We start from the raw sequence: 23,751 nt of genomic DNA, 5'->3' as shown, positions 1-23,751 counted from the left end.
TTAAATATCTGAATTGAGTTTTGTATTTGTGCTGTCAAATTCTATCTGAAGGGTAATGAAGAATAGATTCTTTAGGGATCTTTCTTGAATCTGAATCTTTATTTTACATTTTTATCAATTATCTGACTTAGAGAGTTTGATCATTGTGTTTGTAGTTAAGGCCAGCCTTGGTGGAAGAAGTGGGGAAGAACAAAATTAGAATTTAAAATTATCTGCATAAACTGGTAAGTGGCTCACCTTTCTTTACCTCTAACCTTTGGTTTTAGAGCTTGTGAGACTTAAAAAATGTTAAAAGAGATTGCTGGTTGGTTGTGTGGAAGGTCCTCAGAGAATCAGGATCTTTATTTTTTGTTTGACTTGCAAGTTCAGAAATGATTATAACCATTAGATGGATTTGGGGACACTGACTCAATTCATGCTTATAAGAAGCCAATTGATATATGCCAAGTGGATAATTTGCATAAAAAGTGTACTAGGTATATATGTCAGGTTGCTAGCACATTTTATCGTTGAGAGAGACACATTATACTTGATTATTGCTTTCTTTCTTTCTTTCTTTTTTTTTTTTTTTTTAAATCAGCACTTTATTCCTGGCGATACCCCCTGGTTACCTGGAGTGAACCCTCTTAACTACGGTTTTATTATCCACCTTTTAGGATGGGTTGTCTCTAGAAATTCCATCTGTTTGGTGTTGATGTTTTGCTAATTTTAGCTGATATATCAGTGTTCAATTAGGACCAAGAAACTATACAGTAATTTGAATGTTTAGTATAAACATTCAATGCTTATATTAAATGTTTAATATAGAGTTATTAACTATAACGGCATTAGAGTAACAAGGGATTGGCTAGTAAGAAGTAAAGAGATCTCTAAAGAATATACAAATATATATCAGAATCAGCTATACAATGTGTATGCATGTCAGATCATCACGTTGTACACTTTAAATATCTTACACTTTTACTCGTCAGTTATACTTTAATAAAGCTGCGGAGGAGGTTAGGAAACAATCGGCTCTAATTCTTAGGACTGAGATAGAATGTGTAAGGAAGAGCCCTTCTAGGGCAGAAGTCTGGACCTTGTTGGAAAGGGCATGGCGATGGCTCACTGAATGGCAGAGAAATTGCTGTGGTGGAACTTGTTGGAAATGCACTTTATGGAAACTGCTAGAAATCCACCCATTAGGGTACTGCGGAAAGCTGTTTGTTTATAGGAAGGAGCCTTGGAAAGCTACTTCCTCATGGGTGCTGCAGACTGCTGAATACTGCAAGAGTCTTATCACTTGGAGAAGCTGGCCGGAACTGGGTGCTGAAGAAGCTTCGCACGCACACTGCAGGAACTTGCCTAGAGGAGCACGCTGGAACCAGAAAGGGAAAGGCCCTTCTTCCTGAAGTGTCTCTCCAGTGGTCTTTATTAATAATAATGCTTAACGTTGTGCCAGCTGGCAAAAGAAATCTATTTAAAGGCTCCAGCTCCATTTTCGCAGAGTAGGCAATGACAGGTGAGAGGCAATAAATTGTTAACTGTTGCATGCAGAGAATCATTTTATCTCCAAGTTCAATGCTACCCTTTCTGGAGCGCTTCCTAAGTCTAATTATAGAAAAGTATGAGGTGGTGTGTAGGATCTGAATGAATGAGGGCTGGAAACAAATTAGAGAGGACAAGAAAGTAATTGGCAGTGTAAATTTACACTGAGACACTTACTTGCTTGTAATCTTGTAAAAGTCTATATGCATTCCAAATGGAATGACAGTTTCCTGGAACATCGAGCCTGAAGCAAAACAGTTAACAACTATTGTTTATATTTTATTTTTTTGAGGCATACTGATGTTTTATACTGTATTACCTTATTTATCTCTGCTGTTTCAAACTTGCAAAGATCCTGGAGGGTATGTTGTTTATTGATACTTTTCGCTCAAATAAAGCAGTACGTGTCTTTGAGCAAGCAACTTTGACATTTCTTTCCTCAGCTTTTTACATGGGGCTACTGGTATGTAGTTATGAAGTTTTAGAAATTTGTGTTTGTAATGATCCTGAAACACACACACACATATATAAAAATTTAAAAAACTACATTTCTGTTTAGGGGTGGGCATTTATTACACATGAATCTGTTGAACAAGGATAGTTTTTAGTTACAATTATCAGAGTAATATCCTCTTATTCTGAATTTAGATTTAATAGCAGCATCAGTTGTTTGACATAACAGAGCGTTAAGCTTGGAAATTTTGTTATTTCTTTAAAGAACCTTTGAATAATGTGGAACAATAAAAATAGCTGAAATAAGGTAAGCTGAAGAACCAAAGGCTGTATGCTGTGCACTTTGATTGGTGCATTTGGCTGAATGGAAGTTCACATTTGTAAGAAAAACCAAAACTGGTTTATGAAAAACTGAGAAGCATTGGAATAATGGTATGGAGTGGAGAAGCACGAGAGATAAGACAAAAATTAAAAAAGGAAAATGCAGAGAGGGCGACTTTCTAGTAGAGGCTGCCAGCCACAGCCACTTGGGGCAGGCTTTGGAGGCAGTGGCGATATTAAGCTCAGCAAAAAGCGAGACTATCCCAAGGAGGCAGGGAGGCAGAGCACCCAAGATGACTACTCTGTCTTCTGAAGATGGATATGGGGAAAGGAGGTTTCTGACTCATACCAGGGGGGCAAACAGTTTTATATATTTATATTTATAAGGATTCTTGCAGTTAAATGTGATAGAGCTTCAACTTAAACTAGCTTAAGTAAAAGGAGACATTAATTGGCTCAAGAAACCGAAAAGTCAGGGGAATAGCTTAATCTGTATTGATAATCTCAAATCTCAAAGTGTCACTAGGCATCTGTCTCTGGCTCTTAGATCTGATTTTCTCTGTAATTGCTTCATCTGAAGGCAGGTTCTCCACAAAAGATGGCAGTAATGGACTACCAACAGCTTCAGTCGTACATTCCACCAGTTTAGCAATCTTAGCTTCTAGTGAATCCTGGAATTGAGTCCTTTTGTCCTGATTTGGCTTGTCGGTCTTTTCCTCAGTCAGTGAGGAGGACAGAATGTTTCGATTAGCTATGTCTGGGTCAGTTGCTTACATTTGGTGCCCAGGGAGTAGGTTCACCCCACCAAACCATGTAGATTGAAAGATGGGGAGAGGTTAATACTCATAGGAAACTAGGGATGCTGTTACCAGAGAAAGGGGGAAATTGATGTTGGGTAGCACAGACAGCTGATGTTCACTTGTATCTCTGTAACTCCCCTGTGCACTTCTCTTTGTCTAAAGTTATGTTTTGAAAAGGGCTTGCCACTAGAGTGTGGAGAAAGCATTTTATGTTTCTTTAAAAAACAAACCAAAAAGCCCCTCATTTCAGTACTACTTTTTTTTTCACTGTTCAAACTCTATTCATCTTTAAGACCTAGCTCAAATCTCGACTCTTGTATAAGGGAGAAAGCCTCTCTCCTACTTGTGAATTCTTGGAGCTTTTATTTTCTTTGCCATGCATCTTTTGTGTTATGGTCTCTAGCTAGTATTTAAAATATTTTAGGAAAACCATTAAGTATAAAACTATTGATGAGGGAGAAAAAAATAATTTCATTAGATACTCACAACTTTTGTGTTCTACTTTATAAATGATTATTCAAATATAGAGTGGGTTAATGACAGTTAATGACATTTTATAATGGGAAATGTGTTAGTATCAAATTCATAACTTTAAGACTGTATAAAGCCATAGCTTTTAAGATAATCAGATGAAAATGTAAATAACAGTATCAGTTACCAAATTAAATACAGGTGATTTGTCAGGCTGAATTATACCTGAAAGCTATCCGCCAACATTTTGTTATTGCAAAAATGAAACAACTGCAAAAAAAGAAAAATTCAGTCTCCTGCCAGTTGAGTTTGGTTATGTTGTATTATCAACCCTTGAGTGTTTGAAGAATTAACATGTAATTAAAATATTGTTTATATTCACAAGTATGAAAATGAAATGTTTTCTTCAAAAGTATATAACCTTAAATTAATTTAATTAAGTCTGGGCTTTATTTCTTTTGCTTACTAACCAGAGCATATTACGTAGCATAAAACTAATTTCTTGGGACTCAGTAAGATTAAAAAATACAATAATGACCTGAGCCAATCTATAACATAAACTTTCCCCAGTTTAAAAGAAAATATTGTCCAACATACCATGTAAAGCTACATTTACTTCAAAAAAATTCCTGATGGTATGATTTCAATTTTATTTTTGTTATTTTAGTTTTTCATAGGAAATTAAAATGATTTGGTTGATTTTTGCCCAAGTTTCAGAAATGTGTTATAATAAAGAAGTAAAACATTATTTGGCATACTTTATCTCCAGTTAGAGACAAAGGTGTCTCAGCTAGGTTCTATCAATATCAATAAAGAGAAAAAAATTTATGAGTGAAATATAGAAATCACATAATTCTTAATATTAAATTTGTAATTACATGCCACTATAATGACAGCTACATTTACAATAATGATACTTTTGGGGATTGGAGAACCTCATTATTTAGAAATTGTAACCAAAGAATGACACTGGGATTATATAATGAAAAGTTCTTCACTTGTTTTATTTTTATTTTTTTAAATTAATTATTTTTTTTATGGTGACATTGGTTAATGAAATCCAATGTTTCACCTGTACGCTTTAACAGTAAGGCATATATATATTTACACTGTATGTTTACTTCCCTACTTGTTTTATTTTCATACTGAACACAATTACAAAAATAAAACCAAGTAAGGAATAACAGCGAAACTAAAGAAAAACTCACCAAGTAACAGGAAACTAAGAAATAAGGGAAGATCCGAAACCAAGAAAGTGTACAGCAATATCATTTAGTAATATTATACTTGACATTAACATCAAATACTTTTTCTATCTAAGAAAGTCCTTTGTACTTTACTCAGAAATCACTGCTTGCACTGTAATAAGCCCTTTGAAGTATGGCTAGCTTTGTATACTTGTCTATTTATTATTTTAAAGTTTTCTGAATTTTGGAATCCCTCCAGTCCCTCCATTGGTTGCAATAATAGTTTCTTCCCTCAAGAAACAAGGTCTAAGTTATTTTTTTTTTCTCTTGGTAAGGTCATTTTTTTTGCAATTGTCCTGGTGACCAAGCTCTCCTTATTTAGATGGTATTCAATCTGCATTAGTTGTTAGGATGATCCCACGCAAGAGATCAGCCATATTTCAATTGGTGTTTTTCATTAAGTAAACATGGCTTTAAAAATAAGCTCACCAGTGTGAAACATACACTTAAATCATTGTGTTAATAATTTTCTTTGAAAAACTTGAATCTGGGCTATATGCATTAAGATAGTACAGTGGATAAAGCCTAAATTTTATTACAGCATAAATATTTTGACACAATAGATTCTTATTAGGTGTTGAGAAATAAAAATGTTATATAGTTCTTGTACCATAAAATCTCATATTAGAATCCATCTTTTCTATATCACATCATCTCAACAGTTGGTGCCATTCAGAGTGCTGAGTGGGAAAGTATATGTATTGTATTTACCTAAGGTGGTGGTTGCTTAAAATTTTCTGCAGGGAAAAAAGTTCCATTATCACTTCCAGATTTAAAGGAGTTTTAGCAAATGCCTGAAGATCTCTTTGAACTAATGACGCTTAAAAGGCTAATATATATGTGCAAATATAATTAAAAATTGTTAGCGGCCTATTTTCAAAGTTATCTTACTGGGCCTCCTAGATGCTATGTGCTAATTGCACCTGGAATTGGCCACTTGTATTTCTGAAAATAGAGGTAGTAGAAAAATTAAATAGGATCTTGTAGTACTTAGTGAATTTTAAGCTTTTGGAGGCCAAGGACTTACCTTCTTGTCCTATACCTTACAGTTTCTTAAAATTACAAGCACTCAGTAGATCATGGTTAGTTTGATTTTACATGACACAGGAATGACTGCGATTTCTTGTTTGGCTCAAAAGCAATTCACCTTCTTAATGCTCATTGATGAAGAAACTTGTGATTTGGTTCGTAGACTATAGACTGAGATGTAGAATCTCTTTAAGAATTTCCAATATGTGAACTTGTGTAGTTAAGACAAGTCATGTGCCAGAGCAAAAGCATTCGCTGTCTCTTGGATAGAATCACTCTGGACTTTGGAACAAGTGGATTGAGAAGTAGTCTTTTGGAACCTAATCTGATCATAGGTAGAAATACTTTGAATTTTGATTGCTTGAGGCTCATGGCATTTAAAGTCTATAGGAAAAGAGAATCTGCTAAAGCTTTGACTACTTTTTTTGAGGGGTAAACAGCTTTTCGATAATGATAAGACAGACACTGTATAGTCAGCAAAGCATACTATAGAACTTTCTTCAAATAATAGGGACTTTTGGTGTTACTTTTCTAATACAAGTAAACTTCCTATTTTATACCAGCCTGGGGGAGAAATATTAGGGGAGATGGCAGCAACAGAATTAAGAGTCATTCTTTGATATCTGCAGGGGGATTGGTTCCAGGACCCCTCCCCCCATACCAAAACCCATGGATGCCCAAGTACTTTATATAAAATGGTGTAGTATTTGCATATAACCTACTTACATCCTCCCGTATACTTTAAATCATCTCTAGATTACTTAACAATACTTAATACAATGCAAATGTTATGTAAATAGTTATATACTATATTATTTAGAGAATAATGACAAGGAAAAAAGTCTGTACATTTTCAGTGCAGACCTGACCATAGTAGGCCTACCTACATAATACACATCGGCAACAAGGTAATATTTGTCCTTCAAATGTTTTTTATCCAGGGTCGGTTGACTTTGCAGGTGTGGCGATACAGAGGGGTGACTGTAATAATTCTTGTCACACCCAAAAGAATAAAAACTTGACATGTAAATATATGTCAGTAAATATGTGTAATTTGTATAGATACTCTGAGGAAGAATTATTAGCCTTCTTTACTGAGAACATTATATTGTCATTACATAGGGCAAAATCTTAGGTTTCCAAAATGTTTAGGTGGAGAGGTAAGCAATCAGGAATCTTTCATCTCTAAATAGTTTGCCAATTTAAGTCAGATTAAGGTGCTCTAGTGGTTTGAAATTAGTAAAAGCTGAGATCAAATATAACAGCCAAATATATTTTGTAGACCATTGGAATCTAAATTACAGATAAGAGGTTGATATTACAAAACCTCGGACAGCTACTCTTAAGACCAGACCTTAAGATGTAAATGTTTCAAAATTTTTGTCTAAAAAATTGGATATTGTTCCTTGAGTTTTTATGGTACCATTTATCAACTTTGAACTGGTTTTGTTATTAAAAAAAGAAAACAAAACCCTGCCAGCTTGGGCACATACGGCTTGTTTTATCCTTTTTCTTTATGTGCAACTTTCATGATACCAGTTTGAATTTGATATGTGGAAAAAGGAAGAATAACAGCCTTGTGCTTAATTCTTGTATGCATTCTAACAGTTCTATAAAGTGATACATTTAAAGCCATGTTTCTGAGCCATGTTTCAGAGGATTGAGAAAGCAGTAAGAGTGCATACTTCTCTCAGGGTGGTAAGTCAGGTTTTGACAACTTTAAATATAGCTCATATTTTGATGTTGCCAAGGTTTTGGTTCTTGGAGAACAAATCAAGTTAAGCAATTCATTCACTAGAGAAGAAACATTTAGTTTTGTGGGTATGCAGTTTTGGTAGTAGTCAGCTAAAAGTACATCTGCAGGATACAGTTGTTTTTTTTTTCTCTACTGCCTTGGATTTTGCAGATTCATGGGTTCAACATGCCTCAAGAGCACTTGCATTTCATTTTTCTGTAACTGATTTTTTAGCTGTGGGTTTTGTTTCCAGTCTTCACTAAGCATATCACTTTTCATGTAGGGTTCCATCTAGTGGTCAAAGTAATCATTGCAGACTATAAATAGGTTTTAAAAATTATCCTTACCCTCATACACTGCTGGTGGGACTGCAAATTGGTACAGCCACTATGGAAAACAGTATGGAGGTTCCTCAAAAAACTAAGAATTGATCTACCATATGATCCAGCAATCCCTCTACTGGGTGTTTACCCCAAAGACTTGAAAACCCTTATCTGAAAAGATATTTGCACACCGATGTTCATATAGCAGCATTATTCACAGTGGCTAGGACATGGAAGCAACCTAAATGTCCTACAATAGATGATTAGATAAAGAAGCTGTGGTACATATATATGGAATAACACTCAGCCATAAGAACAGATGCAATACTGCCATTTGCAACAATGTGGATGGATCTTGAGATAATCATGCTAAATGAAATAAGCCAGACAGAAAAAGTTGAAAATCACATGATATCACTTATATGTGGGATATAAACCTAAAAGCAGCAGAGGAACAGGACAAACAAACAGAGATTCATGGACATGGACAATAGACTAGTAGTTACCAGAGGATAGTGGGTGAGTGGGGAGGAAGGAGGTAGACAGGGTAAAAGGGATCAAATATGTGGTGACAGAAAGAAATCTAACTACGGGCAGTGAACACACAATGCAATATATATATATATGCCTTACTGCTAAATTGTACACCTGAAACTTAATGAAATTTGTTAACTAAAGTCACCATAATAAAAAAAAAATTGAAAATCTGAGTAATATTTAAAATTCAACTGAAAAAGAAGCACATTTATATTAAAAAAAATTATACTTTTTAAGGGGTAGGTCTTGCCACTATCACTCTGGTATAGTTGATTAGTATATGTATTTAAATACTGGAGCCCTTTGCTGTCTCTGTATGCCTGCATACCTAACTACCACTTCTCCTGGTTTTGGCCATCTGTGCAAAACCTTTTATGGTGAGGAAATTCACTTGTATATACTTTGATTTTCTGTGATATTTACATCAAGTTATAGCAAAATTTAGGTAAAAACTACTTAATTTCTTAAAAAATTTTGTCATGAAAGATACTATACATACAAATATATAGAATTATATAATCAATACTCTTTTCCTATCATCCACCTTCAACAAATCAAATATTTACTATATTTACTTCAAATGAATCCTTTTCTTTTCCCCATAGTTCAGTGATTAATCATAAGAACATTGCTAGCATCCTGGAAACTCCCCTCATGCTCTCATGCCTCCTATTACTTATAACCCCCAATGGTAGCAGTTATCCTAAATTTTTTGGTAAATACGTCTTTGCTTCTCTATAATTTTGCCATTTAAGCAGGTATCTCTAAACACTATTGTTTTATCTGTTTTTAAAATTTGACGTAAATGGCATTATATAGTAAGTAGTTGTCTCTGTGTATTACTAATTTTGCTCATCATTATATGAGATTCATCTTTGATGGTACATACAACTGGAGTTTGTTCATTTTCATTACTGTAAGATATGCCATTATATATGCCACAATTTATAAACCATCCTGCTGGACATTTTGCTTCCATTTTGGCTTTTTAGAAATGAAAACTTTATTGAACATTCTTGTTTGTGATTTTTGTTGAACATGTGGCTGCGCATTTTAGTCATGGAGTAGAATTGCTGGGTCACTGGGTACCCTTTTGCTTAACTTTAGTAGATAAGGCCAACCATTGTTCCAAAATGGTTGTACCAACTTATAGCTCCACTATCAGTATAAAAGAATTACTGTTAACTTTCTCTAAACCTCAATAATGTCAATCTCTTTAATTTTAGCCATTCTGTTGAATAATAATATGTTATTGTTTTTTTAATTTGCATTTCCTTGATATCTAATGATGCTGAGCAGTTAGTTTCCATGAATATATTGGCCATTTGGCTATTCCTTTTTTTTCTTTTAATTAATTTTTTTTTCTTTTAGGCGAGTTATACTCTGGTTGACCTCATAGATTTCAAGGACCTTGTCAACTTACAATACCTTATTTTTTATTACATTATATTATGTTATATTATATTATATTATATTATATTATATTATATTATATTATATTATATTTTACTTTATTTTATTTACACCTATAGCACCTGGTCTTCCTAGGCAGTCTCCCATCCAAGTACTAACCAGGCCCGACCCTGCTTAGCTTCCAAGATCAGATGGGATTAGGCTTGTTCAGGATGGCATTGCCGTAGACTGGCTATTCCTTTTTTAAAGTGAGATTTTATTGAAATCTCATGCAAGTTTATCTGTTGGGTCATTATTTTTTCTTATTTTCTTATCAATTAGTAGGAATTTTTAATATAATAGGATATGAGGCATTTTTTTGCTATATATATATTGCAGATATATTTCCCCCACTCTCTGTGGCTTGCTTTTTCACTTTCTTAATGATGTCTTTTGAAGAATATGAGTTCTTATTTTAATGAAATTATATGTATTAATCTTTATGATTAATATTTTTTATGTTTTTTAAAGATTATTTCCCTATCTTGAGTTTAAGAATATATTCTTTTACCTCACATTCTACTAGTTTTACTGTTATTGTTTTGCTCTTCACCTTTAGAGCTACAATTCACTTGTGTATATAGTATGAGATAAGAGTTGATTTTCATTTTTTCCTTCTATAGATGTTCAAGTGTCCCAACACCATTTAGTGAGAAGATCATTCATTCTTCTGATTTGCAGTGCTGCCTTTACTCTGAATCCAGTAAAGAAAGTAGAAAAAAGGCAGTAATAAAGATAAGAGCAGAAATTAATGAAATAAACAACAAACATGTAATAGAGGAATTGAGCAAAGTCAAAAGCTGGAAACTTGACAAAGCTAATAAAATTGATAAACCTCTAATAAGATTCATGAATTTAAAAATAGAGAAATCATAAATTACCAATATCAGGAACAAAGAGGAAGTCATCACTATGGAACCTACACACATTTAAGTTTCTAAGAGGATGTTATAAACGAGCTCTTGCCAATAAAATTTGAACATTTATGTGAAATGGCCAAATTCATTGAAATGTATAACTTACCAAAATTAATACAAGAAGGAATAGAAAATTTGAATAGCTCTATAATACAATGTAAGTTGAATATATAACTTAAAACCTCATAAAAAAAACTCTAGGTCCACATGGTTTCATCAGCCTATTTGACTAAACATTTAAGGAAGAAATAACACCAATCTCACATAAACTTTTTTGGAAAATAGAAAAATAAGACACACTCCCCAAATTTATAAGGCCAGCACAACCTTGATCAAAACCTAATGAAGGCAATACAAGATGGAACAATTCCATGACAGTCTCTCTTATGAATATATATGAAGAAACCTAAACAAACTATTAGCAAATTAAATTAAACATATAAAAACGATAATACATCATAACAACATTGGGTTTGTTCTAAAAACACAAGGTCGGTTTAATATTAAAAATTAATCAGTATTATTTACCACATTAACAAAATAAAGGAGAAAAATCATATGATCAATAGATGCAAAAAATACTGGTGAAAGTTAAGCACTGACTCACGATTATGAATAAGTAAATAACTTATTGAACTAGGAATAAAAAGACGTCTGAATCTGATAGTCTTTGCCAAAATGACGGATGGGGAAAGATACCATTTTACAATTGATTTTACCATGATAGTGTCTAAAGTTGAAATTCTTTTCATGTTAATTAGTCATTTAGGTTCCTTCCTTTATGAATTACTTAATCAGATCCTTTGACTAATTTTCTATTGAGTTCAGTATCTTTTTCTTATAAATTTTAGGCATACTGATAAAGTCTAAGTACTAATCCTTTTATATGCATGATAGATTTTTTTTTTTTGGTTTGGCTTTTATTATTACTTTTAAAGTCTTTATTTATTATGATTTAGTATGTTCACATGAATCAAAAATATAGAAAGTACAAGAGCATAGTGAAAAGTTTCTCTTCCACTCTTGTTTAAAGTTTGGCTTTCCATATTTAGATCTTTATTCTGTCCAGAATTTACTTTTAGTGTATGTGTATGATGTGAGGTAGGGATAACCTTTCCCTCCATATTATAAACTACTTGTCCTTATACTGTTATATTATGTGATTGTTTCATCTAATACAACTTTCCGTGTAATGGGAGACTGCTGTTGAGCTTCATCTATATGTTGGCAAATACAATTAAGTAGTCCAGTATTTAATTTCTGTTTTGTTCCCACTTGCAGATGAGTGCTAATAAGTACCGCCTTTCAGGCCCCATAATGTGCCCTTGTGTTCTCTAAAATGCCTGGAATTTGTGTAGGCTGTGATGGGGAAGGGAAAGGAGGGTTCCTTTGTCACAATAAACAAGGAGAAAGCTTTTTTCCTGTCTCTTCAATTTACCAATGCCTCATCAGAAGCTTTCAGCACTTATGTAAGAAATTTATTTTTTTTCTTGAACTTGAGCAAACTTATTAGAGTTTACTTTAAAATAAGATATTGTAGGGTAGGAAGTTGTTTTTGCTTAAATATAGCAAGTTTTTCTTTAGTCGTAGAAATCTCTTAAATTCTTAGCTATGATTCTTGATATTCTCAGCTTTATATTGTGGTTTTGTATATTCTGTGGAAAGGGATTAGCAGGCTTTGTAATGTGGGGATAATTAAAAAACATAACCCATTATATCTGTTTTTCCATCTCTCAGCTTCCATTTTACTTTTTTTTTAACCCTTTTTCTCCCTTACATCGTCTTGCCAGATTCTCCACTCAGAAAAAGTGAGAAAGAAGAAAAAACTAGATTAAAGAAATTAAAGTGGGGCCTTTTGAGCCATGCTCCTCTTGCTCAGGCCCACTTCCATGTCTGGAAGTGTACTTTCCCTTCTAATAAAACTTTTCTTTCCTACTGTTAAAAAAAAAAAGAAATTTAAGTGAGGTAAAACAACAGTGAATGATTATGAGAAGGAAGGGGAGAAAAAGCAGAAGGGGAAAATAAACTGAGATTGTTTGTTACTTGTGTATTAGGACCCCCAAGTTATCTTTTTTTTTGTATTTCTTATGAATAGGTAGGGGCAGCCTTGGACTTATTTATTCTTCTACCTATTTTACCTATTTAGGAGGGAGCGGACTTGGGGGTGACGCCAGATAGAAAGGATTCTCTTGAGAAATGATGTAGCTAGGGCTCTGTACTTCTAACTCCTTTCTCACTTGTGTATTTGGTCCAGTTTAATGCTGGAGGGTCAACTGTGATGTAAATTTGAGAATCTTAGTTGAGCCTTGCTCTGGATATTAATAAAATAAAGGTCTGGCGGTTATATATGAATATGTATTTTTCTTCAGGAATATAATGGATGGTATTCATGTACATTTATATGTTAAAACTAATTTGATCTGAAATCTGTTTTTCAGAATTAAAAGAGATGTGGAATCCATAAAATGATAGTTTAGATCTGATAAATGATAAGACTCTTCAGTGCTAACACATTTCATGATTTTCTGGCTCTGTGTAGAGTAGTAATTTCTCATTGGCAGCGATTATAAACAATATTTTTATATTGACTTTTACTTTTTGACTGAAATAAGCTGACATAAAAAAAAGAGGCTTTGTGAACGATTTAGGATAAAGTTGCTTTTGATTTTAATAGGCTTATCATTGGCATCTTTAAATTTATACAAGAAAAACAACCTATCATGGTATGTAAAAAAGCCAAAGAGACAAACATTTTAATTTCTCTTTAATGAGTTTTGGCTTGAGAACACACATTTATAATTTTTAATTTTTATGTGAATTCTTATATTACCATTTTAGAGAAAAAAAGGAATTTGCAGCCACCAACTGAAGATTTGGGCTGTTGATCTCAATTGTGTAGTAATTTTTCAAGGAAGTAGAGATGAATTTTTAAGTTTACCCATGCCTTATTTTCATTATACCATTATTAAAAATTATCCATGAAGTGTTGCAAACTGTGTTATAGAATAGTTATATTTAATATTTAGAGGAGTCATTTTTCCTGGAACAGTGCTTTGGTACCTAGAGTGTCGTGGAAGACTTAAGTTGTGATTATTTTTATTTAGAGTATGTTTGTATGAGTCAGGGAATTTTGACTTTGACTCACAGATGTGATGACTTACACTTTCCGGCTTGTGTTATATCTACTCATTGGTTATATAATAGATAACTGTTTATATGAAAAGAATGAGAACAAATCATTAGAGGTAATTGGTAATGGGTACAAACAAGCAGTGATGGGTCTGCTCCAACAGATGGAATAATACAGTTCTTATACGTAACATATTAAAAGTAAAAAAGAGTACAGTAGTTAGGTGTTTGGAAACAAAGAATAAGGAAATAAATATTTCTGAGAATCAAAGGAGCTTTGCCAGAAGTATAACCTAAGTAATGTAGGAGTGGAAAACCAGCTAAGATCAGGAGCCAACAGAACATATCTGCTGAGTATTACTCAGTGATAGAATAGTGAAATTAGAAACAAAACACTACAGAATTTTTCCAAGTGCCTTAGAAGAATCTGTCAGAGGAGACTTTGGACTTAGATGAGGGGCCAAAGGCATCCAGAATTGAAGGATTTTAAAATAAAATCCATTTCTGGACCTGAGCAAGGCCTAATTAATATCTATTTCCTGTACCAGTGCATTTTATCCTAGTGAAGTCTTTTTGGTTATGAGGAACAGAATTCAAGGGTGCCTGGCTCAATTAAAGGGAGTTGATTATAAGGAAATACCTGCCTGTGTAGGGATCCAGGAACCAAAGAACCCTATGGATAATTGACTTCAAAATATCTATTACACTATTTAGATATAGTTAATTTAGCTCTTAAATAGTATCATGCTTACTATCACATGGTTTCTGTGCTACTTGAGACTAGCCTGAAGTGGTGCCATCAGCAGTTGATCGCTGCATGGGAAGTACTGTATAGTACTGGCTGTATTTCCAAAAAAGCCTTAGTTTGATGATTATGCATTGCTGTGTTAGGGGGAACAGCTGCAGGTCTGATGTTTTATAAGCATTTAACAGTAGTAATTCCAGGTTAGACTTTTAATATGGAAATGTGGTCTATGTGACTACCAATACTATTATGCTATTAGATTTGGGAGGCTGTAAAGATCTACATCTTCCTATGGTATATGCCTGGAATGAAGAGGCAAATTCAGATCATATCATAGAGGCTATCTGGTGTCTTTTCTCTAAACTAAATTCCTAAGAATCTAGGTGGGTATAGCTTAAACAGCAACAAGCCCAAATTGTTTTCTTTTCAGCAGTCAGCAGATTCAGAATTAGGTTTTTGAAAAGACAAATATGTAGATTAACCTACAGAAAGAGTAAATAATTGTATGGGTGAGAGGGCATGAGAAACACATACTAAAATGATCCCCCCAAAGATTCTTCTGTTTCAATTTTTTTCAGTGATGCCATCTGCAGTTTTGTTATCTGCAATGACTCTTCCCTTCGAGGTCAGCCTGTTATCTTCAATCCTGACTTTTTTGTGGAGAAACTCCGGCATGAGAGACCTGAGGTGTTCACTGAGTTGGTGGTCAGCAATATCACAAGGCTCATCGATTTACCTGGAACTGAGCTGGCTCAGCTGATGGGAGAAGTGGACCTTAAGTTGCCTGGTGGGGCCGGCCCAGCGTCAGGATTCTTCCGATCTCTAATGTCTCTCAAGCGAAAGGGTAGGAGATGTGTCTGTGAAGGGTGGGCATGTCTCAGCTGTTCCCTGGGCTTCACTCTTTACATCTGCATGTTCATTGAGGAGTTGCTAATATTGTAAAGCATTTTTGGTCATTTAAAAAATTTTCATAAGTAGGAAAACCTTAAGTAATTTTAATAAAAATTAAAAAGGCAAGTCTAGATAAATGAAAGCAAATATATTAATTCTCGAAAGATGATATCATTAGGTTAAGTAGTTATTAGGGGCACCTTGATTTTCATGTCCTATTAGTACTGCACTAAAATAATATTTAAAAAAATCAACAAAGTTACACAGCTAGAGAGTATGATAAGGAAAGTTTGAACATTTTTTTAGTGTAGTAGTTAGTTCTCAAATGTTTTCATTCCATGGACTGCTTCAATAAGGCAAATACCTACGAATCACCCAAAAAAAGTCTTCCCAGAAAATGTTATAGCACTGCTTTTGCTAAGATATTAAAGAGGTACTATTTTATTTTATTAAATATAAGAAAATCATTAAGGTAGCAAAAAGTTTAAATATTGTAACAGATATCAGATCCTGTACGAATTCCAGTGGATAATCTGTCATGCTTTGACAATCATGACTCTTCAGTTCTGTTTTTTGTTTGTTTTTAAATTAAATATAAAAATTTTTGCTATTGTTACTTAAATAAGATGGTCTTTACCTCCAGGAAACCTACGATCTAATATTAAATTTGCAGAGAGTTGACTGAGAGTTGTTTTGATTGCATTTTCTGGTACACTTCTAGCTCTAAGGCTTTTGTTTTCTGACCTTGTGAAGACATTTGCTGAACTGTAATATAGGATGCTTGAATGGTTTTCATTATGCTGATTTTATACTATTTGTGGGAAAGATAGCCCTGTCCTATTGTATCTTTTTTTTTTTTTTTTTTTAGAAAAAGGAGTAGTATTTGGATCCCCACTGACGGAAGAAGGCATTGCCCAGATATACCAACTAATTGAGTATTTACACAAAAGTAAGACTACTTGAAATTTTGTTGTTTTTTGTTAATTAAGAATTGTCAGTTTTCTGTTGAGAGCTAACATCCTTCAGTTAGTAGGTGCCAATTAACCATCAACAAAGACACCAATCAGTAATAATTTCAGGTGGCATGTTTCTAAATATATTTCCTTTTAAATTTTATCTCATGTACTGATTTTTTTTTTTTTTTATTCTCAAAGATGTATATGAATTAGATAGTATCTATGAAATCACAATTTCCTCTTGACTTAGAGAGACATTTTTTTTCTGGAAAAATTATCCCTAAAGAATCAACATTTACTCAAAGGAGAATGATTTATCACCAAAGTTACTTTTCATCTCTAAAATTCTATAGTTAAAATATACTCTTTACTTGATTCCGTTCATTATTTAGTAGTCATGCTGGTATGCTGGTTATATCCTTGCTCTAAGTGCTTGGCATAGCTGAGTGTATGTGAAATGTGTGGCATTATATGATGCTTTGATAAATTCAGCAGAAATACTTATTTATGGCTTATTCTATGTGAGACACTGTGCAAAGAGCTAAAGCAGAGGTAGTAAACTAGCAGCCGAAGGGCTTGATTCATCTGTATTCATTTATTTGTTTGGCAAATGATTAATTAAAAAATCGAATTAGTTATCAGTGTTTTAAAATGGGGAAAGTTCAGGTTTTCAATTTCTTGAGATAATAGGAAGATTTAGCATCCTTGAACCTTGTTGCCACTTTGACACAATTAACTAGAGTGTAGTATGTGCTCTCCAGTTTGTTATGGTTCCTATTAATTCATTTACTGTTATCTGCTTGGCCCGGTAAGCATTTGAACTTGGTCTCCTCAATTAGGAAGTTATATGAAGATAAATACATACCTAAACTGAAAACATGAACTTTCACACTTCTTCCAGATCAAACCAAAACTATGCATCCCATCTTTTTGTCCTCTTAGATTAGCTTAGTTGGGAGGGAAGCATAGTTTAGTTGGGATGACCCTAATCTTCTGGGAATCTGAGACTGAAAGGTGATCTGACAGGTTAAGATTACAATTCCTGGGACAACGCAGAGACTCTAGATTCATTTTGGGCTGGGAAACCATTTACAGGAGCAACAAACCTCCACAGACAACTCAGCTCCTTCAGGCAAAGTCTCAGATGGCTAAAGAGAAGGGGCCTTCAGGGAGATTTGGCTTTTCTTTCAACTTATTTTTCAAGCTTATTTCAATTGTTTAGATTAGATTCAGTCCCTAGATGTTCCTCAGGAGGTTGAATGACTCCTGGGCAGGCCACCTCTTCTCTGGGAGATCTCCAAGTACTCAGGGATATTCAGATATGTCTCCTCAGGATCTAGTGGGTTCTAAATGACTCTGGGAAAAAAGACAAAAACTTCCTTCAGGATCTTTTTAAGGTTACAAGAGTAAAGTAGCCTGTAGGATGACTTATTTTAATCATCCTCTCTCTTTTTGCTTCCTTTTTGCATGCCCTCTGTTTTCTTCCTTGCTAAACAGATTTGCGAGTAGAAGGCTTGTTTAGAGTACCGGGGAATAGTGTCCGACAGCAGATTTTAAGGGACGCTCTCAATAATGGAACTGATATTAACTTGGAATCAGGGGAATTTCACTCAAATGATGTTGCCACCTTGCTGAAGATGTTTCTAGGAGAGTTACCTGAGCCCTTGCTGACACATAAACATTTTCATGCACACCTGAAAATTGCTGGTGAGTATAGGAGGTGAGAAGGAGATTTTCTATTGTTTGCAACTAACCCACAGCAATACTTCTGCTAATATTGGTTAAGACTTCATGATATTTCTAGACTTCTCTGAGTACTCAAAGATATTGGCCAGTAAGTTTGATTTATTAATCAAATGTTTCTCTTGCTAAATTAGTTCCTTTGAAGATAAAGTCTGGGTTTTATTTATTTTTATATCCCTGATGGATCCTCACATAGTGCTTTGAATATTTTAGTTGCTCAATAAATGTATGCTTTTTGTTGGATTGATTCATATACCTGAGTTATTTACAGGTTTGGTACATTTGCCTTGGTTTGAGGTTTTGCTAAGTGTTATTATGTGTCATTTGAGATCATTTCTACTCTTGGAAGTTTATTTTTTAAAAATAATTTTATTTATTTTCTAAATAGGCAATACAATCGTATGGTTGAAATTGAAAGGGTTTAAAAGAGTATACAGTGAAAAGCTTCTCTCCCACCTTTGTTCCCCAGCACTCAGTTTTTCTTCCTAGAGGCAACCAATGCTGTGATTTCTAATGTATCCTTCCAAAGACATTTTATATACTTACAAATAATTACATATATTTATTTTCTCTCTTTTTATGTAATGGTAGGCTATTATATACATGATTCTGTGGTTTGCTTTTTTTACTTACTGTATCTTGGAGAATGTTCCATTTTCTCCTCATAAATAGTTTCTTCATTCTCCTTTATGCCTATGTGATAGGGAATTCATTCTTAAATTGCATAGCTGTTATGCTGCTATAGACTCTTAAGTGTACACAACATCAAAATCCATACTGCATTTACTTCTTTTTCTGCCCTTGAGCATTTTCCTCTTGCTTCTAATTTTAAGGAAAATGAATATGCGATTTTTTTCCTTTGAATATTTTTTACTACTTAAAAAAACTAAGTTTGAATTTTTAAAATCTAAGATTAGATTTTTTTTAGCACTATTGGTAACAATCCAGATGATACAAATGAGTAAATATTACTGGAATGTTATATAATTTTATAATTATTTTGGAGAGAAAGTTGTTGAATCTTTGAAAAAGATATGGAAAATATGGATAGGTTTAGCTTTTTATAAGGGTTGACATGAAGAATGCTTTTTCTTTTTGCTTTCCTATTGAGTTAATTTAGTGCAATATTTGAAATCCTGCCTTCCACTACCCTGTGAGTCACTGTTCTTTGAAATCATATTGAGGTGTGGCAGAGTTGTAGCATTTGATACACCTTGCTGATAACTGGAAGAGAATTTTGTTTTCAATTTCGTATTAACAAAGAATAGTTTCTAGAATGTATGACCTGCCTTTCTTACACCTGGTATTTTTATTGCAGTTCAACAGTTTAAACAATGCGCTATAATCATTTTCAGGTCTGTATGAATTATACCCAAATGGTTATTGGTGTCCTTTGAAAGTCTGGTTGTCTAGGGGACTGTTTTTATTGAAAACCTAGGTAGTCTGTTAGGGCAGAAACAATGATTCTGACTCCATGAGGAGCTGCCTAGATTATCATGTTATCAGGACATAATTCACTCTCATATTTATTTTAGCAGTAAATTATCTGGGCGAGGAAAAGTGAAGGGGTGAAATTATTAAAGATATGTGTGGACATATTTTTATTTCTCTTGGGTGTACACCTAGGAATGAAAATTGCTGGGTCATATGGTAACTCTATGTTTAACTTTTCAAGGAACTATCAAACTGTTTTTCCTAAGTGGTTGTACCATTTTACATTTCACCAGCAATGCAGGAGGGTTTAATTCTCAGTATTCTTGTCAACACTTGTTATGATCAGTCTTTTTGATTATAGTCATACTAGTGGATATGAAGTAGTGTCTCATTGTGGTTTTGATTTATATTTTCCCTGATAACTAATGGTGCTGAATATATAAATGCTTCTTGGCCATTTGTATATCTTCTTTAGAGGAATATTTATTCAAGTATTTTCCCCATTTTTAATTAGGTTTTCGTCTTTTTATTATTGAATCATATTGACATTATTTTGTTATTGTATTTTGCTGTATCTCTGTTTATGCCTGATTCCTTTTTTTTTGTCTTTCTTTGGTAGGAGTTGAGGGGAGGATAATAGTAAGAGCATTGATTTTTTTTTTTTTCCTTGCTTGTATTTTCTCTTTCCTTTGCAATCACCTCTATTGCCCTCAAGATTTGATGCAGTTTGATGATAAAGGAAACAAGACCAATATACCAGATAAGGAACGGCAGATTGAGGCTCTTCAGTTGCTCTTCCTCATTCTTCCTCCACCCAATCGTAACTTGCTGAAGTTGTTGCTCGATCTCCTGTACCAAACAGCAAAGAAACAAGACAAGAATAAGATGTCTGCCTATAACCTTGCCCTTATGTTTGCACCCCATGTCCTGTGGCCAAAAAATGTGAGTGTTGAGGGGAAGAGCAAAGACTGCAGGTTTTCTTGGGCTGGGCCTCATCCTGTGACAGGTTATCAAGGGTCCAAGGTCTAGTCTTCAGCTTTACAAGTTTAGGAACTTAACTTTATTAGTTCATTTAAGAGTCATCAAATCTGAGGGGGTTAATTCCTGTTAACCTCACTTATAATCAATCTCTGATAAACCTAAATGGCAATTTATTAGTGGAAAGTCTTAGTGGAAAATTATAACTGCTAAAGAAAAATAGTCATTTTGGCTGATCAATGTGAATTTTTTTCTTAACACAAAAGCCATCTTAGGAAATAAAATTCATTTCTGAAGATTGCACAGTATTAATTTAGATAGAGCTATATGATCTTACAGGATAATGTCACTAAGCTTTTAGATAAGATGACACATAGAACAATCCTACCTTGTCTTAACTTTTCTATTTCCTATAGATAGTCTCTCTTTCGATAAAACCGAAAGCGCTTCTTATTACTAAAAGCCTGGCCTTCTCAGTGACTTACATGAGAAATAAATTATCTAAAGTCTTGAACTAATTCTTGACCTGGAGGCACATAGTTTTACGTTCCTGTCCATTCATAATATAGGTTTTACTGTCTGATAGAATTGGGAGCCAAGATACCTGTGTTGGAAGCTGCAAACCAGCTGTGACCTGTGTTCTTTACACTTTCTATGTTTAGGCTCCTCCTCTGTAAACTGGGCATAATAGTGCCTTTGTTGTTTACCTGACAAGGTAGCTGGAAAGATAATAGAAATAGATAGGATATGGTGACTTATAAAAGTTTTGAGGATTAAAAGAAATGAGAAAAGGAAGGTAAAGGAGAGAAGTTATGTAGTACATTTTACATAACAAGTAACTCATGAAAAAATAATATAAAGTTCTGAGTCAGGAAGAGCCTCTACCCAGAGAAAGGGTGGTGGGTGGTGGGGATGAGGGTTAGAGGGTGGAGTGGATGGTTGGGTGGTGAGAAGAGAAGGACACACCAACATTTGTCCATATTAAGGAGATCAAACTTCATAATGCAAGGATTTTAGATCCAGCTAAGAGAGACTGTGAAAAGAAGTGAATATTCTGCCTATAAAGGGAAATATTTAAGAGGTCATAGTAAAAGCAAAAATTAATAAAGATACATGTTGAGGATGAGGGCTTTGGGATAATAGAGATGCTGAAGCACTTAAAAAGAGGCAGGAGAAACAAGAGAATGGAATTAATGACTGTTTGTGTTTTTAAGAAACAGATGTCACCTTTGGTATCAATTAGTAGTGACAGTTCTCTTTCATCTTTGTAGAAACTCCTGTTTCTCTGAAGAGGCAATGTCCTTGGCAGTTGGTACAGATTCTGTTCTTCTTTAGTCTTTTCCCAGACTAGATCTTAAACAACTCTGCTTACACGTCTAATTCTCAAACAGAATTAGGAAATGAAGACTGGTTCTCAAGGATTTCCTGATCACTTCAGGGACACATGGTTCTCCCTAGATCATGTCATTCCACTGGAAATCTGCTGAACCAAAAAGCCTTTCTAGAATTAAACATTGTATGAGAGGCACCTTTGTTAGGGACAGAAACTTGATATCATACCTTTTAAAGAATAAGCTTGTTGGTAAGTAAATGGAGTGTCTGCCTTCCATTTTTCAGCTCTTAATTTCTCTTTTTTGGTTTCTTTTCCTCTGAATAGGTCACTGCAAATGACCTTCAAGAGAATATCACAAAGTTAAACAACGGGATGGCTTTTATGATTAAACACTCCCAGAAACTTTTTAAGGTAGGTAAGGGATGGGATTTGGGGGATAATTGGACCAGGAGAATGGAACAAGGTAGGATCCTAAGCAGGGCTGTAGAGATGACTGATGACTAGATAAGAAAGACCCTTGACTGAGACTGGGAAGCAGATTAGACAATGGCAAACCCAGAGGGAACAACCAAGGTGGAGAGGAATATAGGAAAGTACCTGGAAGCTGAGTAGCGCTGTGCCTCCCTGAGTAATTGGCTTCACCATCTGGGTTATCCTTCCTTTTTCATGAAAGGCAATATATGTTGGCTGCTGAGTAGTTTTATCCTGTCTGCTTCCTGCCAGTAGACTTTTGAGGGTCTGACAGCCTCCTTTCATTTTGTACTGTCTATTGTTTTTAGTCTAAACTTAGCAATGTTTCTGCCAACATAATTTTCTCACGAACTTTGTGGGTCTTTTGTGGATTTCAGTGGGATTCACTCCATTAGACAAAAGCCACATATACAAATATTTTGAAGATAAGCCCCTTCTCTACCTGATCTCCTGCTGAGAAGGCTAAGGAACCATACATACCTTTACGCTTCCTAGGTGCCCTCTGGTTTGATTGAAAAGATATGTGAGACATACCTTTACTCTCTTGAAAGGGCCTTTTGTATGCACTGGATATTCTGACCTATTGGTGTTTGTAAGATTTTAGCAAAATGTTGCACAGTTATACCCTTGGCCTTTTCATTAGAGTGTCCTTTCCTCATAGTGAATTTCTTAATCTTAGTATCTTTTGCCATCTGGAAAGGCTGAGAAGTTTTAAGGCCATCCAGGTCTGGTTCCTTTTTTTTTCCCTTCAAATTTTTTTTGTATTGTGGTAAAATACACATGACAAACTTTACCATCTTAACCATTTTTAAGTGTTCAGTGGCATTAATAACATTCATATTGTTGTGCAGTGATCACCATCATCCATCTCCAGAACTCTTCATTTTGCAAGATTGAAAGTCTATACATATTAAACAATAACTCTCCATTTTCCTTTCCCCGTTGGCCCCAGCAGCTACCATTCTGCTTTCTTTCTCATGATTTTTGACTGCTCTTAAATACTTCATATAAATGGAATCATACAGAATTTGCCTTTTGTGATTGGCTTATTTCACCTTAATGTTTTCAAGGTTCATCCATGTTGTAGCATATGTCAGAATTTCCTTCCTTTTTAGGGCTGAATGATATTCCATTTTGTGTCTATACAACATTTTGCTTATCCATTCATCCATCGATACTTGGGTTGCTTTCATGTTTTAGCTCTTGTGAATAATGTTACTATGAACATGTGTTATCTTTAAAAACAAATCTCTTTTTTT

At 34.2% G+C, this 23,751-nt stretch overlaps 1 protein-coding gene and 1 pseudogene across 3 annotated transcripts in view; one reads left to right on the top strand and one right to left on the bottom strand.

Moving 5' to 3' along the window:
* ARHGAP19 (Rho GTPase activating protein 19) overlaps window positions 1–23,751 on the top strand; it is a 49,553-nt gene that overhangs the window by 3,881 nt on the left and 21,921 nt on the right. For all 3 annotated transcript variants that reach the window (XM_023519847.1, XM_023519848.1, XM_011373990.2), the window contains exons 2-6: window positions 15,265–15,530; window positions 16,446–16,526; window positions 18,031–18,240; window positions 20,426–20,652; window positions 22,346–22,432. In XM_023519847.1, coding sequence (XP_023375615.1) covers window positions 15,265–15,530; window positions 16,446–16,526; window positions 18,031–18,240; window positions 20,426–20,652; window positions 22,346–22,432 — 871 coding nt within the window. The remainder of the gene's footprint in view (window positions 1–15,264; window positions 15,531–16,445; window positions 16,527–18,030; window positions 18,241–20,425; window positions 20,653–22,345; window positions 22,433–23,751) is intronic.
* Window positions 9,967–10,085, bottom strand: LOC111728929 (annotated as a pseudogene).

This window comes from Pteropus vampyrus, unplaced genomic scaffold (assembly GCF_000151845.1).
Source record: "Pteropus vampyrus isolate Shadow unplaced genomic scaffold, Pvam_2.0 Scaffold238, whole genome shotgun sequence".
Taxonomy (NCBI): Eukaryota; Metazoa; Chordata; class Mammalia; order Chiroptera; family Pteropodidae; genus Pteropus; species Pteropus vampyrus.
This window is presented reverse-complemented; position numbering and strand designations above follow the sequence as displayed.